Source organism: Rhineura floridana, chromosome 1 (assembly GCF_030035675.1).
Source record: "Rhineura floridana isolate rRhiFlo1 chromosome 1, rRhiFlo1.hap2, whole genome shotgun sequence".
NCBI classification, from domain to species: domain Eukaryota; kingdom Metazoa; phylum Chordata; class Lepidosauria; order Squamata; family Rhineuridae; genus Rhineura; species Rhineura floridana.
This window is the reverse complement of record NC_084480.1, coordinates 240,745,407-240,770,723: the sequence shown is the minus strand read 5'-3', so window position 1 is coordinate 240,770,723 and position 25,317 is coordinate 240,745,407. Positions and strand designations below refer to the sequence as shown.

Here is a 25,317-nt window from a genome sequence, read left to right as displayed (position 1 = left end):
GTTGTTTGTGTGATGAAGGGGCACCCTTCCCCGTCCCAGGAGCCAATTCCCTACCCAGGGCAATTGATCCTGGCAAGATGTCCTTCTCTGCCAAGGCTGTGCATGCTCACAACAGCCCTGCAGGGTAGATAGCTGCCACCATGCCTTATCTGGTTAATCACCCTGAGCCAAGGGGAAGCTCAGAGCCCGTAACTCGCTTGAGATCCCTAGAGACAAGAGTCAAACAGGCACTCCTTGCTCTGGGGCCCTAAACAAACATCCCAATTTACACAGTAGTCATGGTCAATGGTCAAGGCCTGCCAGACGTCATGTCTTCCATTGAACCAGTCCTCTGCTGACAAGAAGGTGTTAAGTCGGGCCTCTCATTACACATCTTCCTTAAAGCTTCCCAGACTTTAGATCTTGTTGGAGCCAGGGCTCTACTGATAAGAAGGTATCAGGTTGGGCCTCTGATTACACATCCTCCCTGAAGCTGGGCAGGCAACTGCCACTCACGGCATTGCAAAAACTAAATATTAACCTGTGAAGATCCCACAATTCCCTGCTACACAACCATCTTGGATGCAGGTTTTCATGACAGTTTGGAACAAATAAACATGTTCATATTGTACCCAACCACCTGATACCAAAATTTGTTGTTGGTTGTAGAATAACCCGTGCAGGGAGGAGGAGGAGGAGGAAGGAGGAGGCTTAAAATATTCTGCTCTTAATGTATATTAGCAAAGGCCCGTAATTGTGGCAAATGGAATGGAGGGAAACAAAGTTTATTGCAGGATCCACTGGGGAGAGCACAGTGTCTCTTTGTGCACTTTGAACTCAAAGATGTAGCAGCAGAGCCTTGGCTGCCCATTGTTAGGAAGATGTGGGGAAATCTTGCCACCAATTGCTTTTTCCAATAGCTGCAAGAAACCTCAAAACCTGCCAATTAGCTGCTTGGCAAGGAAGAGAGAATGAGATGGGACTAAATCCAGTGCCCCTTGCTAACACTCTGATCCTAAGCGGCTGGGATCTTAGCTTTTTTAAAAGGACCCAGTTCATATAGCCCTAGCTATTACACTGGGGAGGGGAACTCTCTACATAAGACCTATTTACATACAGTAATACAGTTAACGAAGTACATGCATTCCTGGACATTACTTCTTTAACAGAAACTTTGGTACCAGAAGTAGGAATAACATGAAAAAAATAGGGATAGGTTTCTGCACTACAAAAAAGAAGAGTTCAACATATTTCAGCAAACCTTTTATTCAAAACTAGCAATATGCATGTCTGAAATGAAACAACCAGGTCAGGTGAGCCTTGCACAAGTAAACAAAAACATTCTGAACCTTCTGCAGACCAGTTGAAGGCTTCTTGCAGAATGTATTAAGGGCAGCCTGCTTTCCCTTTTTTCTTTTATCGTGTAGCATCTCATTGTAACATTCTAAATCTTTGAACAGTTTTCCTTACCATACAGCTTCACTCAAAGAACCTCTGTGACATGACATATATTGTTTATCAGTCAAAATCTTTGTTGTTAACACTCTCTCCAGGGCAACGTCTTCATCATTGTCTGCATTCTCCGTGTTCTCTTCTGCCACTTGTTTCTCCATCAATTCTTCCTGTTTTTCATTCATTAGAGGCTCACCATAGCTATTCAACAAATCCTGGACATCATCCATGTCAACTTCATCAAAGCCCACTGCCTTTGCCATTGCTATGACTTTAGTGCTAACTGCGGGAATCTCGAGTTCCAGTCTAACATGTCTTTTTTCCATATTGGGCCCCAGCGTCTGCCAAACGCCATTAAAACACTGATCTATCACTTCTTCCCAGTCATCTCTGATATTACTGATAGTTTTCATTATATTGTAATTTTTCCAGAATTGCTTGATTGACTGTTGCTGGTCACCATTTGTCTTGATCAATTGGCTAAAAGTGTGCCTTATGTAGTAAGCTTTAAATGCCCCTATAATGCCTTGGTCCATTGGCTATAGAAGCAATGTTGTGTTTGGTGGTAAAAACATCACCTGTACAGGTATACAGGCTTGAGGTGAGCCAAGCTTTGATGAAGTATTGTCCATTAGTGACAGAGCCTTGAGTTCAAAATTATTTTGCACACAATAAAGCTGAACAGCAGGACAAAAATGATTAACAAAACAGTCATTGATCACATCCATTATTACCCAGACCCTATTGTTGGATTTCCATATTACAGGCAATATGTAATATGAAACCCTTCATGGCTTGAGGTATCTCAGAATAGTAAACAAGCATTTGCTTACGTTTCAGATCTCCCAATATATTTCCATTCAGCAGCAGGGTTAAACAGTCTTTGGCTGCCTTGAATTTGGAGCTTTTTTCTCATCTTGGGAGATAAAGGTTTTCAAAGGCAAACACTTCCAAACAAGCCTGTTTCATCTATGTTGAACACCATGTTTGAAGGGTATCCCCCTTGCTCCACTACAGCTTTGAACTGTGTGGGGAATTCTGCTGCTGCTTGGATGTCAGCACTTGTGGCTTCACCCATGGTGTGAACGCTATGCATTCTGGCATGTTTTTTAAATTTCTCCAAGCATCCAAGGGAAGCCACAAATGTTTCTGTGGTGCTTTCATCTTCCCGTCCCTTTAAATGGTCAAATAGACATAATGCTTTATGTTGTATTGCCAACTGGCTTACTGGCATGTGGCGCTGGCCCCTGTCATCCACCCAAACACAACATTCTCTCCATCTTCTCCATGTCACTGGGTCATGTGCATGTTAATGTACCCACAGTGATAGCATTACAGTTTTGCGCAGAGGACTTGATTTTGTCTGAATGGTTTAAAATGATCTTTAAAGTTGATCGTGCCAGCCCTAATGATTGTGCTACTCAACTTTTTCTTTCATCAGCCTCTATCTTCCTTTGATTTCCATATTGGTGGCCAAACTTATAGAGGTACGCTTTTTTGACATGCTGGAGGTGGCATCTGCAGTAGGCTTACCTGCTGTCCCTCTTTCTCTCTGTTTTGCTCTTCCTTGCATTCTGGAGGTGGCTCTCACACACACTCCTTGCTGAGTCGTATTCCTACTCGTACATGGTGGGGGTGGCTTCAATGGGTGCTGAGGGGAAAGAGAGAGAGCAGATTGAGGAAGGCATTGGTAAGTGCTTTAAGGAGCATCATGCATTTTGAACCAGGGTCTGCCATCCTCCCCTCTACTTGAGAAGGCACGCAAGGGCCAGCCGCCACCACCATTACCCTGTGCTTGGTCTCTCTTTCTCTCTGCCCTCCTCCCCTACACTCGAGCAGGCAAGCAAGGGGTAGCCACCACTTCTACCACCCCATGTGTGAGCTGCCTGCAGGGAGCACAGGGTTTGCTCAAATGCTCACCTGAAACAAATGTTGAAAGCTTTCACACACGCATTTGCTGCAGGCAGCTCTCTCACTTGTAGCTGGAATTGCACTCCTTTATAGGTCGCACAGGCACATCTGTAGTAAACAGAGCTGGGGCAGTAGAAGCACTGTTTAACGTAGAGGTGTCTGCACCACCTGGCAAGAAGTACGATTCCAGTTGCGTGTGAGAGAGCCACCTGCAGCAACTGCAGTCCAACAGGCAAGGAGCTACATTCTGACTATGTCAGAGTATGTGCCCTCCACCCCCACCCCCCAAAAAGCTTTAGTTGAAAGGAAGTTCATTTCTGGAGGATTTGTTATCTGATATATTACTGTACATGATTCCTCATTCACTTCCTCTGCACATAACTCTTAACTGCTTGAAGCATAAGTCCTGAAATATTTCACAGATTTTTTTAGAATCATGTTTGATCTTTAATTTCTCTACTTTGTTATGACATGTGTAGTAACTATTTTCTTTTACATTCTTCTCTATTTTCATATTAAACAATAAGGCACATTTTACTATTTATTTTTTATTTAAAACCAGCATGTAAAATGTGGAATCCATTCCTGCTCATGAAATTTGACCCAAACTTTTTATTTGCTAAAGACTCTCCAACCTCACCTGACCCCCCCCAATTAAAAGAAATGTCAGAATGCTGCTATGTGTTGTGTCTTTTGAACAGGATTAAGAAAATACAGTTTTAAGTTATACTTTTAATTTTTTTTTAAAAAACTATAATTACTAGAAGGGTAATATGACTATTTCTGAAAATTTATACATACATGTTTTTGAAGTGGTTACATGAGAGGCCTCACAATTCCACTTTAAGCCACATTACTTTCCAGATACATTCCAACCCATGCCAAAGACACAAAATTTTATGTTTTGGTTTGTTTGTAATCAGTTTCCTCCCTGCATTTTTTCTCCTTAAAAGGCACAATTGAAACCCTTGTCTTCATTTTGTTTTAACAATGTCGTCTGGTTTATACTGGAAGGACCTTGTCAGAGAATGTCCCTGTTACTGCACTGATTTTCTCTCATTTGTGCAGGGAGCAGGGTATCTGGGCTTGATTGCCTGTGTCCCTGGCTTGAGCCCCTAATGTTTTATATTTATATTTATTGTTTTGGCACATAGGGGACCATTCTGAGGGGTTCTTTCTAATTTTCCCCCTGCAGTGCTGACCCCTGAATTCCCCCAAAGATGACCCCAAGATCTATCTTCAAACAGCAACAAGCTATCCTGTTTTTTTGACATAGACACTTGATAGTAGTATTTAAGCCATATAAGAAGATTTTCAAAGGTTTAAATTTGAGGAGGAAAAACTTTATTTACTTTCAGTCTTGTAATTGTTTTGTTTCAAGATGTTCTATCCTGCCCAACCAGGATATGAAAATAATAATTAAAAGGTAAATTATCTTTATTAACATTACAGTTTTGTTTTGTCCTGTAGAGTCTTCACCAAGAAATTGAAGCAAAATTTGATGAAGATACATTTGACTGGAATCAAGTGCGCAACAATGATGCAGCAGGACTGCTGAAGATGTTTATACGAGAACTTCCAAGTCCACTCTTCACTGTGGAATATCTGCCTGCTTTCATCACATTAGTGGAAAGTAGGTAGAGAGGAATCAACCTTCCATTATTCTTAATCCAATGATGTAGTCACAATCTAGAAATTTAAAAGAGAGATTGCTTGTTTGCTTTAATATATACTCCAACAACTTCACCTCTCTCACTGTAAATGGACCACAATCCAGACAATTCCTTTTGGCCCACCTAAGGATGCATGGATTTGTTGGACATTTAACATATTTTATTTAACTAAGCCCACTATGGACTAGTTATCTTTTATTGACAGCAGGCACATGTGTGCCTACCACTTTGCATACAATGTGATGTAGGCGTATGTCAAATCTTCATGGTTCTTCCTCCTCAAAAGGTGAAACTGTCCACATCATACATTATATCACAGGCTTGAACAAGACATGACCATGTCTTTGAAACTTGCACTTGGGATTCTAATCTTCTTTCTTGAAAGTAACAAAAGTTACACGGACCCCAATCTAGATTGAGACCATGGTCTGGAAGGGAGAGGCTTATCCCTCTCCTGCCCATGTCATTTCCCTATTGAAAATCATCCCCCAGATCTGCTTTTCTATTTTATTTTGAATTTATATTCTGCAGTGTTCAGCATGAATATTGTCCGTGCAGATAAAAGGAGATAAAACAGTAATCCATCCAAGGCCCTAGCTGTAGGGCAACAGCATGGAATGGAGTCGCAGATCTACCATGGCATCCAAAGCCTGCCACTTGTGCCTGTCTGGATTGTGGCCCATTTACAGTGAGAGAGGTGGGGGGGCAGTTCTTTCTTCTTTTTTTGCTGTACCTATTTGCAGAGGGAGCCTCCACAGTCAAGCACAGGAAGATTGAAATCGTCACTCATGGTTGGTAAAGCTATTGTTCCTGCCTCATCTGCTAATGTTTTGCTGATTGCTACATTCTACCACAGCTTGCTATTTCCCAATAAGTGAATGGATGAAGAATGCACGGACCCACATCTAGGGGGAAAGCAGATCATTGCACCTGCCTAATAGAACTGATTAAGAGAGAATGGCAAGCGAGAGTGCAACAGGATTTGTGGGGGTGGGGGTGGGGAGTGCGAGTATAACTATAGCAAGCCCCGAGAAAACAGTATCTTGGACTTTTCAGCAACTGCGAAAGCCACTCATTTTATGTTCAGACTGGGTTATTGTTACTGCTCTCAACAAAAGGACAGGATTGCGCTCTCCCCCAGCTATTGTGGATCTGCTTCATTCTCCAAAATGATTTCAGTTAAGCTGTGACCTTGTTTAATTGAAGGGTTTATTTATTTAACTTTTATACTACTTTATATTTGAAAAAATCTCGTGGTTTACATTTCAACAAAAATCAATATAAATTCTACATTCAATACAGTTGATAATAACAATCCACATTTTAAGTAACATAGTTGAGCAATAAATCTCTAAACAATCTAAATAATATGAAAACAAAGTGAATCATATACACAACAAAGAAATAACAATTATAAAATTTATCTAAAAATTCACATGAATATTACAAAAAAAGCATTCCCACATCTAATAATGCAGGTCAGGATATCCTGTTGTCTTGCATTGTATTTTTAACATGGCTGTAAACCATTTGCGTGGAGGGGTCCATTCTGGTGGTGGTGGTGGGGTGTTTGGTGAAGATGCAGAGACAGCAAGGAGGAACAACAACATCAGGAGACATCAAGAGTTGGAGTTGGGTCCTCAGCTGGGATGTGGATGTTAGCATGTGCCCAACAATGCCAATCCCTGATACCAGGTCTTAAGTCTTCGAGAACTTTTCTTTAGAAATGTTAAGCTGCCTAGAGTGATTGGTTGCTTCATAAAAGACATTGCTTCCTTGCCAACAATGGGTTTTCTGAAACTTTTCTGCTGCATCAGCCAGTCCCTTTAATGCCTGGACTTTCTTGGCCAATAGGCCCTCGAAGTTGCCTGCCACTTTCCCCACTATTTTCTCTGGGACATTCTCTCTTACTTCAAACGGGTTCTTTTATTCATTGTAGATACATTTGAGCTGATCAACACCACCAATTATCCTCATCACTCCATCAGTCTCTTGCGCCAACCTTCTGGCCTATACTGCATTTTTCTCCTCCCTCAAGAGGCATGCTCTTCCTCTTTTCTGTGGCTCCCTCCTTTTCTGTTGCATAATTTATCTCCTGCATACTCATTAGTTCTTTTCATAGTCTTTGTTCATAAGAGAGTGTAAGAAAACAGCACTCCAGGCTGTAAGATTCTTCAGGGGGCCAGGAAAAGCCAGAGAAAGTGTTTAAGGCAAAGCATGATTTTATTAAAATGATTTTAGTACGAACTGATGTACAGAGAATCTTTAATGTCTGTCTAAGTGTGGTGTAGTGGTTAAGGTGTTGGACTATGACCTGGGAGACCAGGGTTCGAATCCCCACACAGCCATGAAGCTCACTGGGTGACCTTGGGCCAGTCACTGCCTCTCAGCCTCAGAGGAAGGCAATGGTAAACCCCCTCTGAATACTGCTTACCATGAAAACTATTCATAGGGTCGCCATAGGAATCAATTTGAAGGCAGTCCATTTCCATTTTTTCCAAGTAGGTCTAGCTTACAGAGGAAGAGACTGAATCCTGACTAAAACTGGAGTTGGAGTCGCAGCTGATTGTAGTATGCTACAACTATTAGAAAAACACAGAGCAGACTTCTAAACATCAATTCTAAACCAATCAGTTGTATAATGAAAATCCCAAGAGGAACAAATGCAGTTGCAATTTACATTCCTATGCCTACAGTGGAGTTCTCCTATCTCTCCTTTGTTATATCAAGGAAGGACTCAAACTAAAATATTGAAATAGTTCCCAACAACAGTAAAAGTAAAACTGTAGTGTCTGACCAATTTTCACGGCCTATTCCTTAGAGCTGTTTAAACAAAGAAAGCAGAGAGGAGTAGGAAAAATAAAAAGTGGTAATAATACTATGGGGAAAACACCTTCAAGGCCCTCTATACTTCAAACACTGTCTGTGCATACTCCACGGAGTCACCATAAGCCCCTAAGTGCAGGTCATTGATAGACTTAAATCTGCCAGTACATGGCAAACCCAATATATATTTAAAGAGGAGGTTTATTTGGTGAACTGAGACTAATAGAACAATAAATCGATGGTCTAATGATAACTAGGGTCTGTGCACCATTAAACAATGTGACACAAAATTCCTTTGAAAATGAATTATATTGTGTCACCTTGAGACTAATATGCACTATGTTATATAGAGGACTGTTTTGAACTACAAGGCAAGCTTTCCAAGACATCAAAGAAGAATTGATGGGCAGCCCACAGTGAAAGATGTCCTGCTTGTGACCCAGAGGATAAACTATGCAGGGAATGTGTCCCTGAATACAAGGCTTCTTTCTAAGGGACTTGCTTCTTTGAAAACCAGAACAGAAGTTTTCCATATTATGTAGGATTATCAGCCTGATACCCATGACTGAGTATGTGTGTGTAAGTAAAGATGAGTAAAAGTAAAAATGGCCCAGTCCTATGCATGTATACTCTTAAGTCCCACTAAGTTCAATGGGACGTATTAAATCCTTGAATATAATGCTAGATGTTATAATATGATGACTTGGACAAAGGTAACTCTTTTGGTTACACAGGGAATTTCAAATAATTTAACAGCTAGTTCAGCTGCAATTCTGATGTTCTAAGTAATGCTTCTAAATGTCATCAGTATTCTGTTAGTCAAAGTATTACAAAGTATAGAGAGACTGCAGAAAAGATATTTTTTGTGTGTCATTTTTTATTATAGAAGACATTTTTTAAAATCTGTTAATTCCATGGTTCTAGGCAGGATACACAAGAGCACTCCAGTGTAGATTTGTTGTGTAACAAAATCAACCTCCTTAGACAGGTATTGGAAAGTAGCCAGTTGTGCAAAGGTGCTCTAGGGTAGCTTCAGGAAATTACAGATCCATTAGCCTTAATATCTGGCCCAGATAAATTGGTGGAAAGCATGATTTAGAACAGAATTTTTGACCATACAGAAGAACAAGTCTTGCTGAGAAGAGGAATAGCTTATGCAAAGGGAAGTCTAGCCCCTCCAATTTTTGAGAATATAGGCAAACACATTCTTTAATGATTTTTTTGGTTTTTAAATTTTATTGTATCTTGTATGTTGTAAGCTGCCTTGATGTATTTCTATGAAAAGGGCAGCTTATAAATACTTTAATTAATAAACAGACAGCTGTGATCCGATAGACATTATATACAATGATTTGCAGAAAGCTTTTGACAAAGTTCCTCAGCAAAAGCTCTTGAGGAAATTTAGGAGTCATCAGATAAGACAGCTTATGCACTGATAACTGGTTAAAGAAAGGGATACATCCTGACTCAGAATATGGGGATAAAAACGTTCACAGTGGAGGGAAGTACACAGTGGGATCATCTCGATACGATTTAAATTTTTTATAAATGATCTGAAGTTGGGTGAGATTAGCAAATCAGATTAAAACCTATGCAAGCAGTCCACTTGTGCAATGGAGCTTTCCCACCCTTCCTCCCCTCTGCAGCCACCTGTGCCCCAAGAGGACTCTCAAGAATGGTTGCAGCACTGCACTGGGAGGAGGGGATTGGCAAAAATCAGGAGGCGGAAGTTTGTGTGAGTAGTGGGATGCAGTGTGGTGAAGGAAACAGGAAAGCCCCATTGCAGCATATCCTAAGTCTTCCTTTACAGTAACTTATCAGGGTACTGCAGCAGGGAGGACTGGACAAGAAACACCATTTTATCAGTAAACTTGCATTCATGCAGATTTTGATACAAGCCAATGTAATAGTGTAAAGTATAAAGGGAAAGTATTGGGGTAGGTGTGGTGGATTTTGATAGGATTTGAATATGCCAAGTGTTATTTTAAGATCCAAATGCTTCTTCATATACCTGTATACACACAGTTTGTTTATGGAATTCACTGCAACAAGACAAGATAGCCACTAGGTTAGATGGCTTTAAAAAGAGGGTTAGATAAATTTGTGACAGAGTGGTTTATTAACAGCTATTAGTTACAATTATGATAGCTAAACAGACCAGCCATATTAAAAAAACACATACCTCTGAATACCAGTTGCTGTGGAGAAAACAACAGGGGGCCACTGTTGCCTTCATCCTCTTTGCTGGCAGTGGTGGCTCCATGTCAGTGGGGCAGTGGAATCTGCTCCAGGTTTTAGTCTGAACTGTCAAGGGGCTGTCCAAGGTGCTGAAGCTGGAGCAGATTCTACCATCCCATTGACATGGAGCCACCACTGCTTGCTGGCGACAAATGGAAATAGGTTGCTGAACTAGATGGGCATTTGTTTTGATGGTGCAAGTCTCTTATCTTACTGTTTTTCACTGGGCTTCTCTACTAGAAAATATTCAACGTCTTGGATATAACAATTTAAAAAATATTTAAATATGAAGTATTGGCTTTTCCACATTGGTTCTTTCATGGCCTCTCCCTCATCATTTTATTCTTAGAAATCTCCAACATCAAATTACAGCTGCAAGCTTTGCATTTGCTGATCATGTTGCTTCCTGATGCCAGCAGGGACACAGCCAAGGTAGGCATGCTGTTCAGTGACATTTGCCATTTGTGTTTGTTTATTTTTAAATGAGCTAATTTCAGGTACAGAAACTAGAAGCAAAAACCCCTGAACTTTCATTTTAGTTTCCTCAGGCTAAAAGTTTTCCTCTGGGGAAAGTGGTCAGAGAGGGCTGGTTGAATTATTTCTGTAATTAACAGAACCCCTTATTTTATACATTGGTATAGCACAGTGGGGAGGAGAGCCTGGCTGGGAGTCCAGAGCCTGTGAGTTCAAATCCCCGCTCCTGTCTCATGAGTGTCAAGGGCCAGCTAAAGATCCCCCCCCCAGTGAGTGGCTCAGGGGTTACGTGCCCTGCCACCTGTGCAGCCGTGGGCAAGCTGTATAGTCCCAAGGAGCCCAGGTGCCCCCCAGCTGGCAGTTGCGGACAAGGAAGGGGCTGGCTTGTGCAGCTGTGGCAAGCTGAGCAGGCCCTAGCCAGGTGGGGAGGACTAGCCTCAGAGGGAGGCAATGGTAAACCCCCTCTGAATACCGCTTACCATGATATCCCTATTCATAGGGTCGCCATAAGTCAGGATCGACTTGAAGGCAGTCCATTTTCATTTATTTCATTTTTATTTTGCAAGCAGTTTTTTTCTACCAAAATGCTTTAAAACAAGAGTTCTCAAATGTTCTTCCAACACAGCCTACTTGATACGGCTGAAAACTATTGAGACCCACCAGTCACAAAAGGGTGGTGCAGGGGCAAAACCAGTCAGATGGAGACAGAATTTGGCATAATTAGCTAACAATTACTGTCATGACTTTCTACAGGAATACCCCGCTATACGGACTTTCACTTTACGGACACTCGCGAGTATGGACATATTTACAGTAGCACCATTCCCCTGTTTACGTATGCTCGCTTTGCAAGAACAGACACTTAATGGCATGACGCCACTGCCCAATCAGTTTCCAGCTACAAACTTTTTCTTAAAATAAGGCCTACTGTGTTTATTTTAGTTATAAATGCTTTATTTACATCACTTATGCCCGTATATGACGATTGCAGTGCAGTGTATGCATCGATAAGTGAAAAAAGGTAGTGCTTCACTTTAAGTACATTTTCGGTTTACGTACTCGCTCTGGACCCATTGCGTACGTTAATGCGGGGTATTCCTGTACTGATATCTAATCCATCTTTAGAAATGCTAAATTCTGTGCCACAGCATTTTCCTTGTGTCAAGGAGCTTTCCTCAAGCTAAGTATAGGCATTTACTCTGGAGATACTGTGACTCTGCCTCCCCTCCCCATTTCAGGCAGCCTAGAGGCTCGAAGTGGAGAAGGCTTTTTCTTTTTTAATTTCCCCTACCCATTACACATGCCTTGAAGGGGGGAGTGCATTCTGTCCTTAGAGGACCTCACTGGACCCAGAAGTGTTAAACTATTGCCCCATGACAAATATCTCACCACTCCCCCCATCTCCCACTCAGGATGGCCCAGTTCCATGCTGGATTAGATTCTCATACCAGAGGCATGAAATTACTTTTCTCTAATACATACGACTCCAGATCACCTCCAGGCTCTCACACTCAAAATACCCTATAGGAAAAAAACCACAGCAATCCCCCCTGCAGGAAAAAAATAAACAATACCATACACAAAGCCCTGTCCTATAAAACAAGGTGAGCTCTTGCCTCATTGGCCAAAGCCACAAATCCTTTTGAAGTCACCCCTTCAGGGTTGCCCCCACCAGAAGCGCAATCCACTTGGCTTATATTCTCCTCTTACCCAGCACCAGTGCAAGTTGTGGTGGTTTGGGGCGTAGCCTGGGCAGCTGCAGCCTCAGCAGATCCTAGTCCAGATGTTAAATGTCTCCCAGCAACAACAGCTTAGAGACAGCTGCTTCTATAAAGAGGCAGGGGGGTAAACTCTTTATCTCTCTTCCTGTCTCAGCTAGCTGCTTCTTTCCCTCTTGCCTTCTTCTGCTGCTCTCTTAGTATAGTAAGCATGCCTCTCAAAGTATTTTCCCATCTCCCATAATTTCTTCTCCCATTCTCCTTTCACACTCAACTTTTGCATCTTATTCTTCCCTATCAAAAAACTCCCCTGCCTGTTTCTTTCATGTCTCCTTCCTAGTCCTTCTACATTCAACTCTTCCTCCTATAACAGGCTTTCTCTTTCATCCCCTTCCTTTCTATTTCCTATTTGTTTATTGTTGCTGCTGCTGCTGCTGTTAATATTTTCCTAGTAGTGCTCCTGTGGCAAAAACAGCAGCAATAACAACCACCACCTTTTATTTCACTTTCTAATTTCCTTCAACACCTCCTGTCACCCTTCTCCTGAAAGACCTTCCTTTGTGAACTTATCTGCTTCTGGCCGCTTTTACTCAGCATGCAAGTAATAGCTGCTTTCGGCATTGGCCCAGCAAAAGGCTGTGGCACAGCTAGGGGGCACGGCAGGCAAGTGGGGAGGCACGGGAGAGGCTGTGACAGTGAGGCCCACCTGAAAGTGGACCCAAGTCCGCTGGTGGGTCCTGGCCCACTGTTTGAGAATCACTGCTTTACATAATATGATGAGCAGATGTACATGCAGACCCAACTGAATAATCTGTAGAATAACGTGAGTGGCATCTTGATTTGCTATTCATGAATTATTTTGCATGCTAATTAATTTCAGGCATCATCTAAAGTAGACATATTTTGCAAGGGCCACAATGTGATACTGAACTAGGCATGCATAAGTCCATGGAAAGTACACCTCCAGCTATGCATAGGACATCCTCCAAGATTTACTTCAGCTAAACTAAATAAAATTCATAGCAGTGTGGGTCAGAAAACACACTGAAGGGCTTCTGTGCTCCAGTAAATTGAGTCTGAGTAGGCTTCTCTCTTCTAGGCCTTTTTAAAGTTCTTGAAGAAGGTGGTTGCTCATGAAAAGAAAAACAAAATGACTTTGTGGAATGTGTCCATGATTGTTGCCCCAAACCTCTTCATTTACAAAGGCAAACATGCAAACCAAGAAGAAATGCTAGCAGCAGCCACCACTGCACATGTCGTGAGACTTTTGATTAAATATCAGGAAATCCTGTGGATGGTAAGCAAAGGTTTTTGTGCTGTCTTCATATTATGGTTAAATAAGTTTGCCTATGGCCATACTACCCTGAACATGTCTGATCTCGGAAGCTAAGCACCATCAGGCCTGGTTAGTACTTGGATGGGAGACTGCCTGGAAATACCAGGTGCCGTAGGCTTAGAGGAAGGCAATGGTAAACTACTTCTGAATACCTCTTCCTGTGAAAACCCTGTGAATATATCCAAATGATTCACAGGGTCGACATAAGTCATAATCAACTTGAAGGCATATAACAACAACAAAAAGATTGTCACACTTTCCGAGTAGGGCTCTTGTGGCTTCAACAGTTGGGTTCCAGGCAGAAATTCAACGGGCACATCTTTTCCTAACATGGAAATGCATTGGTGGATAATGTATTGTTTTGATGATTTTCTTCCTGTTTTTCAACTCTAAAGAAGCTCTTTAAAAAGTGGTTCCCAGACAGTTAAGAGATGCTGCATGCAGTGATAAAATTGATGCAATAGAGTATGCCATCTTGAACATTCCAAGCAGTTACAAATTTTATATTGATTTATTGATTTTATATTTTGATTTATTTTAATTGGATCAAAGTATGCTAGGGCTTAATTTAAATAGTTATTTCCAAAGAAGGAACCGTTTTACTCACCAGAAAGGTGTTTCTCAGTGGGCGCCAGGACACCGCCAAGTGGGTATTGTGTTCCTTGTTAGTGCTTGAGGCAGGAAAGAGTTAACACTCCAAAACGACCGATAATGCGGCCCCTCCCACGGAGTGCTAGTTCGCCGTCTGGCCAGGCTTAAAATATAAACTTATGCATATCGAAAAAACTGTGGCAACATGAACTGTAATTATGAAAACATACATTCTACACTTCAGTGGTAAAAATAACTATACAGTCTCTACTCCGAGTGACTGCCAACTCCACTGAATGATACATGGGAGAGGAGTGATCATTGACTCTTCAGAGTCCACCCATTTTATTATCAGTTTTCCTGTCATTTGTATCCCAGGGTGGGCCTTGGCGGTGTCCTGGCGCCCACTGAGAAACACCTTTCTGGTGAGTAAAACGGTTCCTTCTCCAGTGGGCACCAGGACACCCCCAAGTGGGATGTTCCAGAGCTAACGTATTGATTGGGTGGGTACAGAAATATTAAATGATCACTCAGGACCTGCTGAATAACTCGCCTCCCAAAAGCTGCTTCAGCTGAAGCATAAAGATCTATTTTATAATGTTTAGTAAAAGTGTTAGGGTTAGCCCAAGTAGCCGCCCTACATATTTCTTGGAGAGATGCATTTGTTGAATAAGCTGCAGTGGCAGCTGCTGCTCTAGTGGAATGAGCAACGATGCCTGAAGGTAATGGTATGTTTAGAGAACTGTATGCTAAGGCAATGCAGCCCTTAATCCATCTCGCCAAAGTAGAGGAGGACACCTTTTTACCGAGAGTAGTTGGATGGTAAGAAACAAACAGAATCAGTTTGCCTTATTGGCCTAGTCCTATTTATATATACTTTAAGTGCTCTCCTCACATCCAATGAATGCCAGGCGTGCTCTAGAGGATGCTTTGGCGAAGGACAAAATGTTGGCAATACTATTTCCTGCTGACAGTGAAAGGCAGAATTAACTTTTGGAACAAAAGTAGAATCTGTTCGCAAAATAACTCTGTCAGTATGGAAGATACATAGATGTTTTGCCACCGAGAGAGCTCCAAGTTCAGATACTCGTCTAGCTGATGTTATTGCTATGAGGAATAATACTTTGAAGGAAAGGATTCGTAACGTAGACGTTTTCAACAGTTCAAATGGCGGTTTTTGAAGAGCTGCCAAGACCTTGTGAAGATTCCACGTTGGAAAACGATGATGAACAGGTGCTGACAATAGTGAAGCCCCTCTTAGAAATTGTTTCATATAGGGATGAGCTCCCAGTGATGCATAAGAAGACTTAGACAGGACTGTTGACAACGCAGAGGCTTGTCGTCTCAAAGTATTGGGTCTCAACCCCTTCTGCAAACCGGCATTTAAAAAAGATAACACCTCTGTAATCCCCAAGGTCCTAGGTGTAACATGATTCCTCTTACACCATTTCAAAAAGGCCGCCCAGGTATACTGGTAGCTTCTTATTGTGGACTGTCTTCTAGCTGCCAATATTGTGGTGACCACTTCCGTTGGTAATCCAGCCCTCAGCAGGATTGCCCCGCTCAATTTCCATGCGGTTAAGCTCAACCATTGAAGATCGGGGTGGCGAAGCGGTCCTTGTAGCAGCAAATCTGGTCGAAGAGGCAGACGCCATGGGGGCTCGACAGATAGGCTGACTAGCTCTGAGAACCATGGCCTCCTTGGCCAATCTGGTGCTAGTAGAACAACATTGGCCCTCTCCATCCTTACCTTTTTCACTACCCGAGATAGCAATGGAAAAGGAGGGAAAAGATACAGTGTTGCCTTTGGCCAAGGAGAATGTAGGGCATCTACACCCTCTGCTCTGAGAGATGGATAGCGAGTGTAATACCTCGTCAGTTGATGATTTACATCTGAAGTGAAAAGGTCCACATCCATCCTTCCGAACCTGCTGCGTATCTGGTTGAACTCATCTTTGTGTAACTGCCACTTGCCCGGCAATATCTGCTGTCTGCTTAACCAGTCCGCTTGTACATTCTCTACTCCCTTGATATATTCCACTGTCAATGAATGGAGTGTGTGCTGTGCCCAGGAAATTAGTAGAGATGCCGCCTGATGAAGAACCAGCGACTTCGTCCCTCCCTGACGATTTATGGACGCTTTCACACAGTTGTTGTCTGTTCGCAGCAGCACATGTTTGAGATGGAATAAAGGCACAAAATGTTGCAGCGCCAACCGTGCTGCCCGAAGTTCTAGAAAGTTGATGCTTTGGGTTGATTCGTGAGGGGACCAAGATCCCTGCAGAATTTGACCTCTGCAGTGAGCTCCCCACCCCTGGAGACTCGCATCTGATGTGACAGTCTCCCGTGGTGGGTCCTTTAAGGAAAATCCTCTGTGTAGGTTGCAATCCTGTGTCCACCAACGAAGAGCGGTTTTCAAGCGTAACGTCAGAGGAACCTGGAGATGCAGGGAATGCGTGATCTGCCACTGGTATGGTAACAGTGTCCATTGCAGAGGACGAAGATGAAATCTGGCCCATGGGGTAACTTGGATAGAGGCAACAAGCATGCCTAAAACCTGTGCTAAGACCATTAAGTCCTCTGCAGACTTCGCTAACAGTGGTTGAACAGCCAACTTTATCTTTTGAACCCTGTCTTCCGAAAGAGAAATCGTCTCCAGTTCCATATCTATCATTGCCCCCAAATGCTGTAAACGTTGTTGAGGGAACAAATGACTCTTGGGTATGTTGACTAAGAATCCGTGATTGTGGAGAACAGCTAGTATGGTGTGAATGTCCTGATAAGCTGACTGTGCTGTGTGTGAACGAATCAGAATGTCGTCTAAATATGGGTAAAGATTCAACCCATGTTGACGGAGATGGGCGACAAGGGTCACCATAATTTTCGTGAAGACCCTCAGTGCTGACGCCAAGCCAAAGGGCATTGCCCGGTACTGATAGTGGTGATTGTTGTAAACGAAGCGGAGGAACTTGCGGTGCTGCGGATGGATTGGCACATGTAAATATGCGTCGGTTAGATCTATGGAAGCGAGGAAGTCTCGAGGCTGAATAGCTTCTTTTATGGACACCAATGTTTCCATGAGAAATTTCCGGTATCTGACAAATCCGTTCAAAAATTTTAGATCGAGTACGGCTCTCCAATTGTTTCCTTTTTTGGGCACAAGAAAGAGAATAGAATAAACCCCTTGAAATTTCTGGTGCTGCGGAACCGGTTCTATGGCTGCTATCTGCAACAGATGTTGTATTGCCTGTTGTAGCAGCCTGCGCTTCTCAGGATGTGCTGAAACTGGGGACGGGAGAAATCTGTTTGGAGGCGTAGCCTGAAACTCTATCAGATGCCCATACTGAAGAGCATTCTGTACCCAGCGGTCTGATGTTGTCATCTGCCAAATGTGAGCAAATTTCAGCAGGCGGCCCCCGACCGGGATCTGCAGTAAGTCAGAATTGTCTTTGTTGCCGTCTACCTCTGTGGGTAGCTGAGAATGTATTTCACGCTGCTGATTGTGGTTGGTTGCGCAACTGGACTCTTGGACGACCCCAAACTTGTCTGTTAACACAGAAATCGCGCCCCCTTCCTCCAAACCTAGAGAGACGAAAGGACTGGTATGGCTGAAAACAGCAAAAAGGACGCCTGTCATCTCGTCTTTTACTTGTTACTGGCATTGCCTTCTTCTTGTCTCTTGTTTCAACTAGTACTTCACTTAGCACATTGTCACCAAATAACTTCTTGCCTGCATATGGTTCTGTCGCCATCACCATGCGAGAAGAAACGTCCGTCTCCCAATGGCGAAGCCACAGAATACGTCTAGCTACGACTTCAGCAGCCATGGCTCTAGCTGCGAATTGAGTAGCATCCATTGTTGCATCTGCAATGAAAGCCTGTGACCTTGATACCTTCAAAATTGTTTTCCTAAGTCTGTCTTGGTCTTGATCTGGATTTTCCAAAACTTCATCTAACCACAATAATGCAGCCCTTGAAAACACAGATGCCGCTATAGATGCACGTACCGACAAGGCTGACGCTTCATGGACCTTCTTAAGTGCCATATCCAACTTGCGTTCTGTAAGATCAGTCAGATGAGCATCCCCTTCTCTTAAAAGGAAGTTTCGAGAAACTAATGCAGAAATTGGAGAATCAATGTCTGGAGTTTTCAGCTGCTCCATAAACTCTGGGTCCAATAAGTATAGTTTCTTAGCATACGTCAGTGACTTGGTAGACTGAACTGGCCAGTCCCATTCAGATTTCACTATTTGTCTGAGCAGCGATGGTACCTTAATGACTTTATCGGTAGACTTTGTTTCCGGAAGAACAGATGCTCCTCTGGAGGTAGAAGGTGCCTGTTCTGTAACAACATTCAAATCTAAAGCTGCCATAGCCTTGCATAGCAGAGGCATATAGTAAGTGCTGTGAAACAACCTATTGGAGTGGGGCTGTTCTGGTTGTGAAGTATCACTCCATTCATCCAATCTGTCTTCGAAATCAAGCATTGAATCATCGTGCATAAACTGATGCCCAGCAAACTTTGATCTGTCTGGTCTGTCAGCTAATAAGCCCTGTGCTCTACCCCTGGCCACAGCATGTGGATCTGGGGATGCATGTGCAAGTTCAGCATGGAGCTCATGATGGTGAACTGCAGGGAAACCTGCCTGATGCATCTGATCACTGCACTGTCGTATATCATATTGCCAGTTACTTTGTGCTGGCGGATGACTGCGCTGTTGCGCCTGTACAGGAACCACTTGAAAAGATTGGCGAAAAGCAGCTAGTTCTGCTGATATATCACCCATGAGAGCCTCTCTAATATAATTCAATTCTGCAGCTCCTAAATGAAAAGACTTCACCGGTTGAAGTTCCTGATCTGAACAGGAGGGGGCATGAGAGGCCATCTGCGTGGAGTTGCATTGAGGCTGGATACTATTAGTGCTGTCACGCAAAACTCCGTGCTGCTGTTTATGACTGTGCCCATTAGTCGCAATAGCAGTTACAGGCTCTAAAGCCCCAGTGCTCTGAGGAATCTCAGGGTTATGACTATTGAAACCTGTAAATTCCTCATCATTTTCCTCAGAATCTGAGCCAAAAAGGACTGAAGGGACTGGAATCTCCTCCTGCTGTGAGGGAAATTCAGTATTCATTGTACTCAACTGCTGCGAGTGTTGTCCTAGAGACAGCGCCCTTGTGCCGTGTAAGGAAGCATTTTCCTTATGCTTTGTGCCTCTCTCAGGAGCAACCCTTCCTGATTGCTCTGCTGTATGGGGAACTGTATGTTTTGTTTTAGTCAAACGCTTACGTCCTGAGTGCTCTGCTACTGCAGTGCTGACCAGGTTTTCTGCACCTTTTACTGCTTCTATACTTTTACGTCCTGATTGCAGTGCTACCGCACCAGCTACAGGGAAGGCAGTATCGTTAAATGCTGTTAAATTATTCCACCCTGATTGCTCTGATACCTCAGCGCTTGCAGGGGAAAGAGGTGCATGGTAATTAACGGCCGTTCTCTGTGCTACCGCAAGAGTGATTGGGCCGCGCGGTGCCTGAGAGGCTGTTTGAGTAAAATGGCGACCGCCTTCGCGAGCGCTGCAGCAACTCGTCTTTTTAATGGGTGGGTCATGCGAGCGAGCTGTAGGTGCTACCACACCAAGTGCTGCAACCGGTCGTTTGGAAAGCCTTGAAGAGACAGTTTTTTACTCCTTAGGCATTTCGCTGTCAGCAGGAAAGACCAATTTATAAGGAGAAGAAAGCTACTGTGCAAAAAAAAAAAAAGAGGGAAAACCACCCCGGAATTCACTAACGTAGGGAAATATCAATAGCAGTTATGACTGAGGAAAAAACCTCTCCTGAAATTCATTAAAGGGGACAAAATTAACGGAATGCATAAAGGGAAAATCACAGAGAAATTCATTAGTGAGGAAAATCTACCCGGGAAAAACACTAAGGGAATGCATGAATTGGAAAACTACAAAGAAATTCATTTCTGAGGAGAAAACATTGTACTAATTAATCTTAGGATGAACAGCTATATACAGTCCGGAGATAAAAGTGAAGTAAACATTGACCGCCAATAAATACATAAACAGAGAAAAGATAAATAAATAACTCGGCCAGACTGAAGAGCAAGGCGAAAATCAGTACTGCTCAAGCGAGGCAGGAAAATGAACTGGCACTCCGTGGGAGGGGCCACATTATCGGTCGTTTTGGAGTGTTAACTCTTTCCTGCCTCAAGCACTAGCAAGGAACACAATACCCATTTGGTGGTGTCCTGGTGCCCACTGGAGAAATACATGGGCTAATTCATAGTAACTGTGAATTGAGATATGAATTAATTTGCATAAGAGTATCTCTCAATAGTTTTTCCATTTTTCCAGATTATCCCTCTTGTTGTTCTACAACAATATACTAGCTTTCTATAAGTTGGTCTCCACTGTACCAGAAGAACATTATTTCTCTGTGCTTGATTTATATTGAGCAAGAAGAGCCAATACCAGAATTGAATTTCTTCAGTGCCAGCTCTTGCATCTGTTTCTGAATGTTCAGGCTGGCTGGCAAGAAAAAATGCCTCTGAGCATATGAGTGCCATTTTCCATGATGGATGGATGCATGATGGATATGATGCAGACATAACTTCTATGTTGTAGCCTTAGAGACCCCTTCAAATGCATCTTCTAGTTTTCCAAATGCTATTTTCCGTTTTACAGAACTCTCTTACCAAGATGGCTAATTCGTCATTAAATGCCGAACAAGCCCAGACTGAGAATGAATGCTGATATGTTAAGAAATTTAACAAAAATAGTGAACTAGCTGCAAAATATAAAGCATGTAGAGCATTTATATACAAAAAATTAAAATTTATTTTAAAAATAATAAAAATAAATGATAGAAGAATACAAGAAAGAAGCTTTACAAAAATCTTTCTCTTCCTATTTAGCAAGGCTTAGGGTAACTTTCTAAGAGCACAATCCAGCTCAGACGGACCGAGGGTAGTTGGATATGGTAGGTCCTGGCTGAGCCAGCAGGGTCCTGGCTCTGCTGAGCAGGGCCGGCACCAAAGGGCAGCCAGGTCGGGCCCTGGCCAAGGGCCCCTGGATAGGATTGGAAAGGAGTAGTGCTCCCCTTCAGCGATCCGTGCAGGGAGGGAGCTTCCAAGCTGCCCGCCCATTCACTGGCTCCACCTACCCGTCTCCTGTCTTTTGTGCCTATGAGTGCAGGGCTACCATTAACCAAGATGGCGGCTGAGGTTTCCCTAAAGTGCTGATGCCCCTGCTGCCATCTTGGTTGATGGCAAGGATGCACATGTGTAGCACGCATGCATACCATCAACCAAGATGGTGGCGGAGGCATCAGCCCCTTAGGGGAACCTCAGCCGCTGTCTTGGTTAATGGCAGCCCTGTGCATGCAGCACTCATAGCTGCAAAAGACAGGAGAGATAGGTAGGTGGGGTGTGCATGCATGTGCGTGCACGCTGGGGCCTGAGGCAGGCTGGTGCCAAAGGGCCCTGACATGCCTGGTGCCGGCCCTGCTGCTGGGCTCTGCTGGCAGAAGCACCTCAACTCAACTCAGCCATGGCAGAGCCTGGACCCTGCTGGCTCAGCTGGGGGTTCACCAGGGAAGCCCAGCCTGACAGAAAGGTGCTGGTGGAAGGCCTGAAAAGGGCATTCCAGGGGCGTGTCAGAGGAGGGACCAAGGGGGGATGTACGCAACATTCAGCTCCCTTTTGGAGTGCTCCTGCAGGTCCTGATCCAGGCCAAAGTTACACCAAAAGGTCAGTCTGAGAAAATTCTACTAGAAGTCGATGAGGAGTGCTTCCTCACTGGTACGATATTCATAAGAGCCAGCTTTTTCTTTTCTGTTCATGTGTGCACCTCCTCGCTGAGCTGATGGAGAGTGTGAGGTGGGAGGAGGCTTTAGGAAATCATTTGTAATGTATACTTTTACTTTCTTTCCATTTAGGTCCCAACATTTCTGATTTCTCAGGTGAGAAAGATGAACGAAGCTGCAATGAACAATACAAAGAGACAGCAGATGTTTGACAAGGGTGTGCGAAGGCTATTGAGAAGAAAAACTATGGAGCGGGAGAGGCCAGAAAAAACAGAGGTTGTATGTTTGTGGTGGTTGGTTGCATTTCTTTTTTAAAAAAAATGTATGCTGAAGGCAGTTCACAGCAATAAAATTAAATGAAATAATACTATGTATAGTGTAGGCCGGGGGTTTCCAATCTGTGGTCTGTGGACCACTGGTGGTCTGTAGGTTCTTTCAGGTGGCCCACAGCATGTTTGTAAGAATACAAGTAAAAAATCATTCAGTATCTAGCACAGGGCATTACAATTGCTACAACATGTAGAAAGATAATCAAATGGTCTGCCAAGATCCTCAGCCATTTTCAAGTTTGGGAACCACTGGAGTCGGCTGTTCTAGGCCTTTCTAGGATGAAACCAACACTTTGACTTGTGTCCATCGCAAGGCTCCAAACACTAGAGGATTGGCGTATTATACTTCAGACGTGAATCCCTTCCTCCGCACAAGGGACACAATTAGGTTTTGCATCAGCTGGAGCCTCAGACTTTCGACAGTGTCCTTCTTAAGACCTTCCTTGGGCAATTCCCTTTCCTTGCACAACTCCTGCCCCTTTCCCCACACTTCTGCCCCCTCCTGACACACACAGGGGCTGTAACTCTTTCAAAACAATCTATTCTGATATGGGACAATTCAGTCCCATATCTTTGCACATAACATTTCCATCTTTAGAAATCCTAATTCCAGCTTGTACCAACATCTTTGTTTTGAGTGATTTTATTCTGCTGTCTGTTACTATAGTTTTATCCTGCTTCTGCCTTTCAAAATTTGTAGCTGCTTTTAAGATTTTTTTGTATTTTGTTTTTAACTTATGCTAGTTAAATTGTTTTGGTTCTGTTATTATCTGCTTTGGGGGTTCCCTGAAGAGCAGAGTATAAATAGTAAAAATATGAATGAAGTAAGTAATTAAGAACCACAAACATTCTACTCAAACGGCTTCCGTGTTGCCTTGTGTATTTACAGGCAGTGCAGCTTTAATGGGCAGGGGAGGGAGGCCTAGTGGCCGCCACACCGCCACATCCAAAGCTCTGCTTTTTTCCTCTCATTGGACCCACAGCTGGCATACCCTCCCCCATGTTTTGGGGGCATGTCAGAGGAACAGGAGGACTTTGGATTCAACAGATCTAAATCCTTACCCAATCTGCTCCCCAACGTACCCCAAGCACCCACCTTTTTGCCCTCTCCACCCTTGGAGCACTGACAGCAGAGAAGCAGCAGCCCTTTCCGCTACTGCAGAGAGGCCTTCATGATTGACTTTGAATAAGTGGACTCTGGATATAGCCCATAGTGGTCAGTATTGTGATACTTTTGTTGACTTCAGCACATTGTTGTTTCTCCTCCATTTCTGCAGTCTGATATACCTGAGGGGGTGATAAGAGTTCATGCTCCATTGCATTCAAAAGTTTCTATGGCAATTCAGTTGAACAATCAAACAAAAGCCAAAGATATTCTGGCACGATTTTACTGTGAAAACAGGTGAGTAAAAGCATGAAGATGAGCTATAGCTCACAGGAAGATTTTAGATGAGAACAAATATACTATTTTTTCCATTAGTCAGTTTCCATTTTATCAAACTGTGTGAGGAGCAAAGAAAGTTTCCATTCATTCTTTCACTCTTCTGACTGGTTAGGTTGTTGTATATGCAAGTGTTGACAAGATCCAAGCTAAAGTGGACGCAGCCAGGTGCTTGCTTTGCAGACACACAGTTTATAGCTCAATTCATTTTGACTAGTCACAGAACATATTCTACAGCAGCAATCCCATTTAAATTACAATTGAAACAGGCACACTTTCATGTACTTCTAGAATCAGTTAGTGTAAAAGAAATATGGTAGCATTATGTTTATTTCAGTTAATATGGTTGTTCTCCTGGAATAATGCATTAGGCTACAAATTGTTTGGTTCCTTGGCATTCCAGAGGCCATAGGATGGTGAAATATATAATTTCTATCCTGCCCTTCCTCCCACAGGAGCCCAGGGTGGCAAGCAATAAAACAGCAAACAATAACACATTTAATTTCAAGGTTGCCAGGAATAGCATATTTCAGCCTTCAAATGCCTGTGTGAACGGAAATGTTATTAAATTCTGCCTGAATATTAACAACAAGGGAGACAGTTGCACTTCACCTGGGAGGGCATTCCATACACAAGGAACTGCTACCAAGAAAGCCCTGTTGTGGATCAGTACCAACTGGACAGCACCCACCAGCGCCGCCACCAGCAGGGCCTCCAACATCATCTTGCCCTCCAATACCAGAGAGAGTGCCAACACTGGAGAAGAGAGGGAGATCTAGTTTTGGATCCCTCCTTCCCATAAAAACTTCTGATGTCCTGGCTTACTGAGCTCTGATGTCTGAGGGTGGTTCAAGAGGGTGCTAGAGAAGGACTAGGAAATGGCTTTAATCTTAAGGATTCAAAGCCATCTCGGCTGTTTGACACCCCCCAAAACTGGGTCATCCTATAAGAAGAGGAAGCTGGACCAGATTCCCAATGTGAGGGGGAAAGTTGATGCAAGCCCAGCAGGGCATTGAATAGGTGGTTATTCCACCTTTGTATTAAACTCCACTATCAGCAGCAGCCTTAGGACTGAATGGTTATTTTTTTCCCCCTCTTGTAGCCATGGATCATCAGAGAAGATGAAAATGCCTATCCAAAGTTTACATGAAATTGGAGGAAATATAGGTAAACGTTTACTTAAATTTCAACAGTAACTGCCTTGTCCTCTAGATTGGTTTTAGATGTGTGCCTAAAGCCAATTGCAATGCATAGAAAGTGGGGCAGGGCCATCCAGCTCCAACTGGCACATGAGCTACATACTACTGAAAAAATGGGAGCATGGGGGAGCATTAAGAGTCTTGTTCTCTACCATTCATAGCTGCCTCCTGTAACAACTACCATGCAGGTGCTTTTGCTGGTACTATATCTAGTGTGGAGTAATAGAAGCACTATAATGTTTCTTTTCAATTTTGAATCATTAGATGTGTTTTCAAGGTGGAAGATGAAAACCCTTAAAACTGCTTGCTCAACGGCTTAGTTGAGGACAGATAGTCAGGAA

The 25,317-nt window shown here is 43.1% G+C and overlaps 1 protein-coding gene across 5 annotated transcripts in view; it reads left to right on the top strand.

The window, feature by feature from the left end:
• ARHGAP28 (Rho GTPase activating protein 28) overlaps positions 1-25,317 on the top strand; it is a 107,040-nt gene that overhangs the window by 76,598 nt on the left and 5,125 nt on the right. For 4 of the 5 annotated variants that reach the window (XM_061595866.1, XM_061595894.1, XM_061595870.1 and 1 more), the window contains 6 exons: positions 4,813-4,975; positions 10,429-10,511; positions 13,371-13,568; positions 22,140-22,283; positions 23,614-23,738; positions 24,880-24,944. In XM_061595866.1, coding sequence (XP_061451850.1) covers positions 4,813-4,975; positions 10,429-10,511; positions 13,371-13,568; positions 22,140-22,283; positions 23,614-23,738; positions 24,880-24,944 — 778 coding nt within the window. The remainder of the gene's footprint in view (positions 1-4,812; positions 4,976-10,428; positions 10,512-13,370; positions 13,569-22,139; positions 22,284-23,613; positions 23,739-24,879; positions 24,945-25,317) is intronic. The other variant, XM_061595884.1, reaches the window with a different exon arrangement.